This window comes from Bos grunniens, chromosome 3, assembly GCF_055505025.1.
Source record: "Bos grunniens cultivar Pamir isolate PY7600 chromosome 3, Bosgru_T2T1.0, whole genome shotgun sequence".
Lineage (NCBI taxonomy): Eukaryota > Metazoa > Chordata > Mammalia > Artiodactyla > Bovidae > Bos > Bos grunniens.
Genome location: NC_141167.1, coordinates 27334301 through 27347761, shown reverse-complemented (window position 1 = coordinate 27347761; position 13461 = coordinate 27334301). Strand labels below are relative to the sequence as shown.

The window sequence follows — 13461 nt, the reverse complement described above, 5'->3', positions numbered from 1 at the left end:
GAATCTCCAATAAAAACTCAAGACACAAAAGTTACTTGTTTGGAACTCTCCCCAGACCCTGCACTCTGTGTCTCTTCTATTGGCTGCTCCTGATTTATATCTCCACTGTTATAATAAAACTGTATCTTAAGTACAGTTGGCTCTTGAATAACATGGGAGTTAGGGGAATCAACCCCTGCTCAGTAAAAAATCCATGTATAACATGAGTATAAACTCAGCTCTCTAAACTGCAGTTCTGCAATCTGCAGATTCTAGTAACCATGGACTGTGTAGTACAAATTTACTGGAAAAAAAATCCACCTAAGTGGATCTGAGCAGTTCAAGCCCATGTTGTTCAAAGGTCAACTGAATAATACTTTGCTGAGTTCTGTGAATCATTCTAGTGAATCATCAAACCTGACGGGTTAGTGGCATCTCCCACATTTGTATCTAGTTAGTGCCAACTATAGGAGGTCTGGGGACCCTTGAACTTACAGCTAACATCTGAAGTAATGGCAGTCTTATGAAGGACTGTGTCCTTAATCTGTGAAGTTTAGCTTAATTCCAAATAATGTTCAAAGTCACTAAAAATCACTGTGGTTATTGTTTCTGTCGCTAAGTAATGTCTGACCCTTGAGACCTGATGGACTGTAGCCCACTAGGCTCCTCTGTCCATGCGATTTCCCAGGCAAGAACACTGGAGTAGGTTGTCGTTTTCTTCTCCAGGGGATCTTCCTGACCCAGGTTTGAACCTGTGTCTCTTGCACTGGTAAGAGGACCCTTCACTACTGAGCCACCAGGGAAGCCCTCTTCCACTTATGATGGCCACCATATATTTTCCACTATTTTATTCTCAACCCTACAGTTTGAATAGGTAATTTGCATTACAACTGTTTTTTCTGTACTCTGAGCCAGTTAATTTTAACATAATTCAAAACTGAATTGATAGACTACTTTGTTGAGTGTTTAGAGAAGCTAATCACTACATTTCAAAACAAATTTAATAGTACTACTTTCAACATATGATAATTAATGCTTTATTTGGCTAGAATATTGAGAAAAATGTAATGATCTGATCCACCCTAAATTCAATAAATTCTATAAAGCAAGTTTGCTTTAAATCTAGAAGCTTGTTCTCACAAGTGTTTGCATCTAAGAGCACTGACTGAGAATACAAGGAGTATGCAGTAGAAAGAGCAAGGAGGATGGAGTAGGAAGATGCAAACCCTGGCTTTACAATTTGCTATACAATTTCTAAGCTTAGGTTGCTGAATCTTTAAAATGTAAATAATATGCATCCCTACTAACTTGTAGAGAACTACTGTGGTAGCAAAATAATATAAAGCATTTTGAGTTACAAAGAATCATAAAAATTTCATCATAAATAGTGAAATAACAGCTAAGTGTCCTACTGGTGATAGCTTAAAAGTTTCTTTGTCGTGGCTGAAGGACAGAAAGTATCTGAGCATAATTATATAGTATATTAGAAAAATGGCTGTACATTTAAAGTATTTTTCTATTGATGTCAATACCTGCTCTTGTTTCTCAAAATTTCTACTCAATTTGTGGGGGGAAAAAATGCTTCTTACATTCTCATTCCAAATATCATACAAATTGCTGTAGAGAGGAACAAAGAAAGGCAAGATGGAAAATATATTTCTCATCAGAAAAAAATGCAAACCAGAAGGCAATAGAGTAAATCTTTAAAATTCTCAAAGAATAGAACTGTCAGCCTAGAATTCTACATCCGGCAAAAGTATCTTCTTTCAAATACAAAGGACTTTGTAAGAAACACAGATGCTAAAAGAATTCATTACCAGTCAATCCACACTATAAGAAACATTAGAGGAAATCTTTCAGGCAGGAGGACACCAGATGGAAATACAGATTTCCACAAAGGAATGGAGAGCACTGCAAATGGCAGCTACATGAGTAGACCTATAAGAACTTTTCTCATTGTTTAAATCTCTTTAAAAGATAACTGGAACTACAACTACAATTCCATGACAGAGTAATAAATCAAGTCCCCCAAAAGCAATAAAGTTAGATAATTTATCTAAAAAAGAAAACAAAAACCTAACCATTTCAGTGCCCTTGACTCAGGCTAAAAGCACACAATACACTGAGATGTGCTTATTCAGGAAAATTACTGAATTTCAAGTAAGAAGAATAGAGTTGAGTCTGTGATCTTCTTGCCTGGAGCTGCCCTTAAGTTTGTCCGGTAGTTCAACCAAGGCAAGGTAGTAGTTTGTGAAAACAGTAAGTTTTGCTTCTTGTAGAATCTTGCTTGATTTGGAGTGTCTCAGCCAAAGTGGTAATCTCAGTGACTAGTGAAAGAAGACCAGTGGCTCTGTTACCCAGAGGCTGCTAGTCTATTTGGAGCAAGTAATAAGCAGGCAGACTGGCCAGAAATTTAACAAGGAGTTCTGGGAATGAGACAGCCACAGGGAATTTCATAAATTCTCCACATACACACCCAGGACTGACCTTAGTCTATGCACATGTGCAGCAGAGACCTTAGCGGGCCCAAGCCAACTAATCCTTGGTCAACAGGGTCAGAGTCTATGCATGTGCCAAGGAGACATGAGAGAGTCCAGTGGAAAATAAAGGAATAACATTTGAATCCCAGTCCACACATCAAGAAAGTATAGATACCTTATTGCCTTGAGGTATGTGAATACAATCTCTGATCAATCTTTGGCTAAACTATAAGCTACATGGACACAGGGGAAATTGCTAGGATGCTAGGCTTAAAATTAAAACAAGACATAATGCTGGGGGCTTTAAGTATGCACTACTCCTCACTAAGTGACCTCCTGCAAGGTCACTTAGTAAGTGTACAACCAAGAGCCAGAATCCAGTACTATTTCATTCCAAAGCTCCAAGTACTTTCCAAAGAATATACATGTTCTGTTCTTTTCTTTTAGCATAAATCTTTACTTCCCTGAAGCAGCAAGGTATGAACAAAATAATAAAATCTGCTTCCTTCTCCCATACAAATCCCAGTAAGGAACAAGAAAATAATAATTCTCAACTTACTGCAAGAAGATTCATGATGGTATGCCCAGTCTCTCCAAACAATGGCTTCCGAAATCTGACGCTGAACAGTGGGCATGGATAAACTATGCAAATGAGAAATGAACAGACTAAGTTTGGCAGCTTATAATTTTGGTAAAAGAGATATCAAGCTTTATAAAGTTCTCAAAATATAACTGTAATTACTCATTACAGCACTGAATTCCCTCCTCTGTGGTTAGGAAGTCTTTTTTAAAAGAGTTCACTGTTATACATGTCTGAATCAGGACACTCCTTAGATAAGCCAAACACCAGGTGATCCTAACTGGCTCCTTGAACTTTACGGTTTCAACTGCCTGTGCAAGCCAGGGAGATACAAATGTTTCCTCTTATTTTAATCCTTTCCTTTCCTTACTTTATTTTGCTGATTCATAATACCATCCTCTTAATAATACCATGCAACAGAAAAGGCAAAGAAACTGACAGTCAGCAACTTATATGACTTCACTCACAGTAATAGAGCTAGTAAGTGGCAAAGTTAAAAACCTATTCCAGTGGTCTGATTCCTAGACCAGGGCAACTTTGATATGAAGTTTAAAATAAGGCTTGCATTCAGGCCTTAATGTCTTTAAAAACAATCACAGCTTAGTTGCACTGCTACAACCATGGACACAGAGGCTCTTTTATTGCTTACTTTACCAGCTGAGAGTTATCTCTCACTAGCTTCCAGTCTGTTACATTATATAAAATATAATTTGTCATAACTATTTTCCAAGCAAGTGACAAAAAATATGCTCACCATATATGGATATTATAAAAAATACTTGTTACTCTGATATTCATTTTTTCTGAAGATGGTCATGTATAAAACCTATAAATTAACCTATAAAACCAGTAAGTTATAAGGCAATAATCACTAACATCCTCACTTGTTATTTTGAGTCCTTCCCATTACAGCCAAAGCAATGCAAGAGACATGGGTCCAGAAGATCCCTGGAGGAGGCCACAAAAAGAAAGTAGAGATACTGACCTAATTTAGCTTAGTTATTTTAAAAGACTACTTCTGTTTAATTGTATCACCATGAGGCTCTGAATATCTCAAGTCTTTGCTTAGTTTTTATGTCTTGGTCTTGGTCATATGGTTTAGAAGAGGGTATTTTTTACTTACGTCGATATTCAGCTCCAAGTCTCAACATTAGTCGGATGGGAAACACTTTAGCCCAAGGAGTTTCCCATTTCTGAATGAGAATCCCAAACAAGTAAGGTGGGGTTGGGAGTACTAGGTCTTGCAGTGACTGGTAGGTAGATGTCACATATAAGAATCCACCATGTTCTTTACTGCCAAGGAAACTTTGACTGAAGAAGGAATGTCCCAAGTTGCCTACAACATTCCCTAAAACAAAAAAGTACATTAATTACTATCAATAAAACAATCATATTTTTAATAATAATTATTATCAGCACTGGGCCAGACATTACCAAACATTAATTCCCAACCGTTCACTATGAAAGACACACATTTATAAAGTTGTTTTTTAAATAAATGGCATTTATTAAATGAAAATTTGTTTTCCAATTTGATGAGGGCTTCTGGTGAGCATAAAATACCTTGCATTATTAGTACACTCTAGTTTGTCTGGCTAAAAGATATCAAAAAATATTGATACCTTCCTTTAGATTATACAACTTACTGTATGAATTACTTTAGAGGTGTCAGGATCAGAATTATTACCTCAAACGTCATGAAAAAATATTAGGATTAGGTACCTGCTCTCACACAGTTTACAGTCCCACTGAGTAAATAAATTCAATTCACAAATATAATTAATGAAGACATTAAGTACAGATACATAAGAGACACTTAAGGGAAAAAAATTCATGGAGAAAGTAGAGCCACAGATTGGATTTATTCTAATTTTATTAATAGTTGAGGTAAATATGAAACAGAAACAACCTAGGGCTTATTTAATCTCATATCAGGCAGGTTTTTTTCTTTTACTTGCAAATGCTCTTAACCAAGTACTTTCTAATTCAAGTATTTTTTGAATGAAATAGTAACAATAGTTACTATTACTAGTTAATAGTCTCTTCATTAAGGAGACAGTTTTCTCAGTTTAGAATTACAAAAGAACTTCCTGATAAGAGCTGTCCAATAATGTAACAGATTTATTCCGAGACATGTGCAAACTTCCTTTGAGACCTCTGAAATAATAGCAAGTAGAGAAATCACCATCAGAGAAGTTAATGCTTACTTTCCTTGGAAACTAGAGTCTATTTGCAGAACAGTTCAGTGATGGAACATAGAACCCTTGAGAGAAGTGGAAGCTATACTAACAGCAGGGACCACAAGTGGAGAGAATACCACCCCAAAGAATCCAGAGAAGCTTTATGGCTGAAAGCCACGTTCACTGCGCATCATCATCTTAAAAATACCTTTGGGGTATTTTTTACCTCTGCCTCATTGGAAAAGACCCTGAAGCTGGGAAAGATTGAGGGCAGAAGGAGAAGAGGGCAACAGAGGAGGAGATGGTTGGATGGCATCATCAAATCAACAGACATGAGTTTGAGCAAATTCCAGGAGATGGTGAAGGACAGGGAAGCCTGGCATGCTGCAGTCCACGGCGTCACAAAGAGTCAGACATGAGTAAGCGACTGAACAACAACAATCTTTGCCCCAGAATTAACCAAATCTGGCTGCACATTTAAACTGCTGGTCCAGATCTATAAGAACAGAATAATCCCCATATCAAGGAAGGAAAATGTTATTTTGGAAAAAAAAAAAATCACAGTATTTGAAATCACAGAGACATGGGTTTGAACACTAGTTTGAGCATTTACTATTAAGAGATTGGGGACAAGTTACCTAATTTCTGTGAGCCTCAGCATCTGTGACAATAGGGAAGCTTACACTAAATTTCAGACTTGATGTGAATAAATGATAGAATATATATCTGTAAAATGCCAAATAGCATCTTTCACACAGTGTGTTCTCAAAAAATGTTAACTAGATGGGGAAAGAGTGACATACTTTATTTTCTTGGGCGTCAAAATCACTATGGATGATGACTACAGCCATGAAATTAAAAGACGCCTGCTCCTTGAAAGAAAAGCAATGACAAACCTAGACACAATATCAAAAAGCGGAGACATGTCTTTGCCTACAAAGGTCTATATAGTCAAAGCTATGGTTTTTCCAGGAATCACGTATGGATGTGAGTTGGACCATAAAGAAGGCTGAGTGCTGAAGAATTGATGCTTTTGAACTGTGGTGCTGGAAGACTCTTGAGAGTCCCTTGGACTGCAAGATCAAACCAGTCAATCCTAAAGGAAATCAATCCTGAATATTCACTAGAGGGACTGATGCTGAAGCTGAAGCTCCAATACTTTGGCCACCTGATATGAAGAGCTGACTCATTAAAAAAAGACCCTGATGCTGACAAAGATTGAAGGCAGGAAGAAAAGGGGATGACAAAGGACAAGATGGTTGGATGGCATCACCGACTCAATGAACATGAGTTTGAGCAAGCTCTGAGAGATGGTAAAGGATAGGGAAGCCTGTAGTGCTGCAGTCCATGGAGCCTCAAAGAGTTGAACATGACTGAACCACTGAACAACAACATCCATTCAACCATACAGACAAATCTCAAAAGCACTGCACTAAAAAAATTAGTCAAATACAACAGTGAGTTCCATTTATATAACTTTCTCAAAAATGTAAAACTACAGGGACAGAAATCAAATTACTAGTTGCCAGGAGCAGAGGGTAAAGTGAGGGGATTAAATACAAAGGGACATGAGGTAGGGTTTAAAGATAATGAAAATATTATATATTTGACACTGTTACTGGACTTTATTGGTTTGTCTAGATTCACTGAACTGAATATATGTGTATTTATATATAGTAATATATGTCTAAAAAGGTACATTACTGTATATAAATTATACCTCATATACTAGACTAAAAAAACTCAGAGAACTTTAGTAGTGAACTTACAGAAAACCAAAGAGAAAGAGACAGTTCTAAAAGCCAAAGAGGAAAGACAAATAACTATTTATTAAAAAAGGAAAAAAGGGGGATTCTTTGGCAGTCCACTGATTAGGATGCTGCCCTTATACGGGCTTGGCCCCTGGTAGGGGACTAAGAATCCATAACACATGCAGCTCAAAAAAAGCAGCTAGATGGCAGGGCTTCCCTGGTAGTTCAGATGCAAAAACTCTGCCTGCAATGCAGTAGACCCAGATTCAATCTCTGGGTCAGGAAGATCCTCTAGAGTAGGAAATGGCATCCCACTCCAGTAGTCTCACCTGGAGAATTCCAGTAACAGAGGAGCCTGGCAGGCTCTCGTCCATGGGGTCGCAAAGAGTAGGAGAAGACTGAGAGACTAACATTTTCACTTTCTTTCAGATTGCAGAAAATGCCAAAAGACAATGAAGTAATACCTTCAAAGTACTTGCTAAGGGAAGGTGAAATGAAGCAATCAACAAAAGAAGGAAGAAAGAGAGGGAAAAAATCTGTTAACCTAGAATTCTGTAGCCAACTAATTACTCAAGAATGACAGAAAAATAAAAACATTTCAGACATACAAAGACTAATGGAGTTTAATAACCATACCACCTCATCAAGAGAACGAATTAAAAGATGTATTTCAGCAAGAAAAGCAAGTCCTAATGGAAACATGGGATACTAAAATAGCAGATAACAAGAAAATATAGTGGTAAATTTAATAATTTTGGTTGAACTGAAAATCAGTATTGATTTTTAATACTGGAATTAAAAACTGAATATAATTGAATATAAGTAATATTTTTTCTATTACAAAAGGTAAAACAAATTACAACAAATATAAGAATGGCAAGGATATTAAATGAGTGAAGCATGCTGAGGTCTGTGTCATGTTTGGAAGGACTGAAATGCTCTGAGGCAGAACTGTCAGCTTCCTCTTGTTCACACCTTGTTTAATTCCCTACCTTTCTGTGGCGCAAATACCTATTAATATATTGGGTGTCACTCCCATGATTAGGTTACTAATCAATAAACTTTGAGTTAATCAACAGGGAGATTATCAGAGTTGGCCTGACATAAGCTCTTTAAATCTAGGTCTAGAGGTCAGAGATTAAAAGCGGAGACACAGTCCCGCTGACCTGAAGGAAAGGAAAACACCCACGTGGTAAACTATCTATGAGGCAAGAACTGCAGGCAGCCTCTAGGAGCCAAGAGTACGTCCCAATCAGTTGTAATAAGAAAATGGGTATTTGTAAGAAAGTGAATTCTGCCAACAACCTGAGGACCTTGCGCTCCAAATGAGAAGCCCAGCATAGCTAACACCTTAAGGCACCCTGCGATGAAGATTCACCTAAGCTGTGCCTGGACTCCTAACCTATGGAAACTGAGAGAATAAATGTGTGTTGCTTTAAGCCAGTAAGTTTGTGGCTTAGGAATACAGTAAATAAAAAACTAATACATACTGAATTTAACTCTGTCAGAAAATGGTCATAGTTAACACATATGTTGAAAAAATTAAAGGAATCCCAAAGAAAATGCTAATGCAATAGAAACAGGGGTGAAAGACATAAACAGGATGTATCCATCACAGAAAAAAACTATACATGGCCAATAAATACATGAAAATATGCTCATCTCATTAATAGTCAGTAAAATGCAATTCAGAGTGAGATATCGTTTTATATCCACCAGTATGGCAAAAATTAAAACTCTGATAATATCAAGTGCTGACAACTTTTATACACTGGAGATGGGCACAGATAGATATAAACTGGTAAACCTCTCTGGGAAACAGTTTAACCCACTCCAGTACTCTTGCCTGGAAAATCCCATGGAAGGAGGAGCCTGGAAGGCTGCAGTCCATGCGGTCGCTGAGGGTCATACACGACTGAGCGACTTCACTTTCACTTTTCACTTTCATACATCGGAGAAGGAAATGGCAACCCACTCCAGTGTTCTTGCCTTGAGAATCCCAGGGACGAGGGAGCCTGGTAGGCTGCTGTCTATGGGGTCGCACAGAGTCGGACACGACTGAAGCGACTTAGCAGCAGCGGCAGCAGCATGCATGGCAACCCACCCCAGTATTCTGGCCTCGAGAATACTCATGGACAGAGGAGCCTGGTGGGCTACAGTCCGTGGGGTCGCAAAGAGTCGGACACGACTGAGTGACCAAGGAAGGAATAATGTTGAAGATATCCATACCCTATAAAAAAGCAATTCTTCTCCTAAGCATTGTTGTTGTTTAGTCACTAAGTTGTGTCTGACTCTTTTGCAACCCCAGGGACTATAGCCTGCCAGGTTCCTCAGTCCATGGGATTTCACAGCAAGAATACTGGTTGTTGTTTTACAGTCGCTAAGTTCTGTCTGACTCTTTGCAACCCCATGAATTGCAGTACGCCAGGCTTCCCTGTCCTTCACCATCTTCCATTGTTCAAACTCATGTCCATTGAGTCGGTGTGCCACCCAACCATCTCATCCTCTGTCACCCCCATCTCCACCTGCCCTCAGTCTTTCCCAGCATCAGGGTCTTTTCCATTGAGTCAGCTCTTCACCAAAGTATTGCAGCTTCAGCTTCAGCATCAGTCCTTCCAACGAATATTCAGGGTTGATTTCCTTTAGGACTGACTAGTTGGATGTCCTTGCTGTCCAAGGGACTCTCAAAAGTCTTCTCCAGCAACACACTTCAAAAGCATCAATTCTTCAATGCTCAGTCTTCTTTATGGTCCAACTTTCACATCTGAACATGACTACTGGAAAAACCACAGCTTTGACCATACAGACCACATTGTCCAACACTGATATCTCTGCTTTTTGATACACTGTCTAGGTTTGTCATAGATTTTTTCCCTAGGAAAAAGCATCTTTTAATTTTGTGGCTACAGTCACTGTCCACAGTGATTTTAGAGCCTAAGAAAATAAAATCTGTTACTGTTTCCACTTTTTCCCCTATCTAATTGCCATGAAGTGATGGGACCAGATGTCATGATCTTAGTTTTTTGAATGCTGAGTTTTAAGCCAGTTTTCTGTAAAGCCCAAACAAATTTTTTGGCTAACCCAATGTGTAACAAACCAAGAAATGTTTAGCTTGGCTTCAATGGTACTATTAGAAGATTACTAGTGGGAAATGAGATTGAAAATAGAGGATCAGATATGTACAGCACTGAATGTCAGAGTACACAGTTCATTCTAAAGGTAACATGAAGCCAAGAAAGGTTTTTAAGTAAAAGAGGGAAATAACTGAAGACTAACTCCAAAAAAAATAATCTGGTACATACAATTCCTGTTTCATTCAAATTCATGTTCTGAGTGTCTGTTTGCAAAACATAAGTATAAGACATGCAGGAAGAGAGGGGAAATGGGGAGAAATACCTTTCCCATGCCCTGCAATAACCAGTAGGCATCCTGAAACTCTCAGAATGTCACTTCTCACAAACCACCATTTTCCCCCTTACTGTGGAAAGGATAAACGGTGATGTGTGACCAAAAATTTTATATACGCTAAAAAAGAAACATATATAAACACATATATACATTATTATTAATACATGTAGTTTAGATTAAAAATTCATAAAAGAATTATAAAGACAGTTCATATAAGGGCTTCTGCAGTCTTCTGAGTGACATATAGCAGAGAAACCACTAAGCTAGGGATAGAGTGTTTAATAACTTCTAATAGCTATGCATTTACTTTCATATTGTTACAGTTAATAATATTTATAATTTACTTTGAAATCATAATAAAGTCACCCATGCTAGTGGTTTTTGAAACTTAAAAATTAAATGAATATCTACATTATGATTATATGAATATTATTAAACAAGTTAGCAAGTTATCATTATCCTTCCTTCTACCAGTTAATAATACCATGTCCTAAACCAATCAAAAGAAAAGATTCTTACATTGTGGTCAGTGGATTATCTTACAACTCTGATTACAGTCTTTGTAAAATAATAACAACTACACTAGATAAAGTATTAAAATTTATAACTTCCTCAAACCATGCCAAGTTCTAACTTGCCAATAATTCCAAAGTCCAATGCCAGGCTTCCAAATTAAAGACTATTATTTTCCATCTGAGTCCAAAATTTTTTATCAACTATAAAGGGTGCAGACAAACTCATAAAGTATCCCCACCTGCCAGAGCATCCCGATAAAGCTGAACAAAATGATTGAAGATATCCTTTGGCAAACACTTTTCATCTGGTAGACACTGCAGAAGAATGACTATCTCAGACTGGCCAACTGCATGCATTCCCTTTGTTGTGAAACACCAGCACTTCCTGTTCACATCTACAGATGAAATAAAAATATATGAATGAAGACCTTCTTCTCAATCCTTACCCTTAAGAAATGCACAGAACTCTCTGTTTTAACACACTGAAGAATAAAATAGATCCCACTGACTTTGTATAATTCAATTGTGAACTGTCACTACTGAGCCAAAGGACTATTGCAGAAAATAAAACATACCAATGCCTCTGGCTTGGAGCAAACACTTAGATTGGATTCAGGCTGTGGCCTACAGAAAATATATTTTGATGTACACTTACTAAATTTAAACTGTGATTGAAAGAGTCTAGCTATTTATAGTCTTTCCTGGTAGAAAGTTCCAGATAGCCAGCAAGAGAACTTTAACTGGCTTCATCCTGTAAAAAGTGGTGAAATGCATGGCTTTTCTGGACTAATTACTTCCACTTCTTCACTTTAAGGCTACGCAGAGCCACAACAACACAAGCTATATGTAGTTCAAAACAATGTCAGTCCATGATACTTTTATTATTTGTACTTCAACACAAGATTCTCAATGGAATTGAAAGAGGGTTCAAATAAAATTATGGATACATGATATAAATCAACACTAATACAAGATCTTTCTTTCCCTCTGGGAATTGTTTCTTTATATACCAAACAAAAGGTGCCCAATCCAACTATATTAAGATGGTACACACTTAAGGAAATCTAGACTAGCTATTTTCTAAGTATATAAACTAGATATGGTAAATTGAAATTGCAAGCAAATTATTTAAAAATTTGATCCTAGAAGGAAAGGGGGCAAGCAAATACACAGTGAGACTGGAGGACTCCCAGTGCTTTCTTCGTCTCTCCAAAACTCTGCCTGTTAACATTCATCCAGGATAAATGCATTCTCCATTTTCCAGTATGATACTGGAACCAAGATTTGAAGTTACTGTCCTCTCTCTCATTCTGTTGCCTAAGAAGCTAGCACCAAGAATTGAGAAGTTTCTTCTGAGTTCTAACTTGTGATACATTGAAGTTTTACTATGTGTTAGTTAACACTACTCCCAAATAAGGTTTTGCACCATGATTAAATGTTTCTGAGATTTAAACCTAGCATGTATAAATTGATCCCCCTGGATAATTTATCCACCTCTAGTTATCCAAGTGGTGAGTTGTGACTTGGCATACTCATCTCAAGAAGAACTTAACTCAGAAGTTCCGTTTGGCTTTCCTCCATGGAGAATTCACTTATCTCACTCCTTTGACTAAAAACAAGAGTCTCAGTCCCACAGTTGTCCTCAAGGATATATAATTTTATACAAACCAACTTCTTTGGTACCCAGTTTTCATTAAGATGTACTTCTTCAGCAACCAGTTTTCATTAAGGATTTATTTCATTAAAAATACTTGTGTGTAATGAATCTAAAAGCTTTATTATCTATGACTCAGTACCTCATTTTAATTAAAAAAAATTCATTTTGATATTTGGCAAAACTAATACAATTATGTAAAGTTTAAAAATAAAATAAAATTGGAAGAATAAAAAAAAAAAAAAAAACAAATTTTCAACTTACAATTTACAATTTTAACCATTGACAACAAATTTGCATTTAAAACAAATACAAGTGGGTCAGGGCCACCATCCTCCAACTGCTGCATTACTGAAATCTGTGATGGTTTCTCTTCCACAGCATAGTCTGTAAAGGGAGAAGACAGTGTAAGAGACTGATTAAAGAGACAAATCAAGAAAGAAATCTGATAGAGGAACAGCCTCATTGTTCATAGGAAAAAGCAACTGATTTATAGATAGGCAAATACAGGTTTATATCTGCTACCCTAGTGTCATGTTAATAGTGCCCCTTTCATTCTCAAAAGTGAACCAGTCCAGTTTGGATGGTAACACAGTTATCCTATGCTTAGACTTCTCCACACAATGGTTTATATCACAGTCTAAAAACAACACTTTGATTTAACAAAAATCCTCCAACTATCATAATAAGAATTTCACATATAACATGTGAAATGAAAACACAATCTTAAATTTAACAACAGAGGCCAAGTTAATTTCTTATTAATTTAAGATTTATTAAAATAACCCAAATTTGAAACCTAAGTGGCAAATTTACTTATTACAAAAGAATATTTTTAGACGGTTCTAGTAAAGAAGTATTATCCAATCAAAAGAACACTTAACTTTATGTGAAAGTTCATTGTTGCAGCACCT

The 13461-nt window shown here is 37.0% G+C and overlaps 1 protein-coding gene across 4 annotated transcripts in view; it reads right to left on the bottom strand.

The window, feature by feature from the left end:
* Positions 1-13461, bottom strand: part of ZFYVE9 (zinc finger FYVE-type containing 9) — a 118178-nt gene that overhangs the window by 39526 nt on the left and 65191 nt on the right. For all 4 annotated transcript variants that reach the window (XM_086388557.1, XM_086388562.1, XM_086388567.1 and 1 more), the window contains 4 exons: positions 12812-12934; positions 11133-11288; positions 4163-4387; positions 3019-3101 (listed from right to left, as the gene is read on the bottom strand). In XM_086388557.1, the coding sequence (XP_086244683.1) occupies positions 3019-3101; positions 4163-4387; positions 11133-11288; positions 12812-12934 (587 nt within the window). The remainder of the gene's footprint in view (positions 1-3018; positions 3102-4162; positions 4388-11132; positions 11289-12811; positions 12935-13461) is intronic.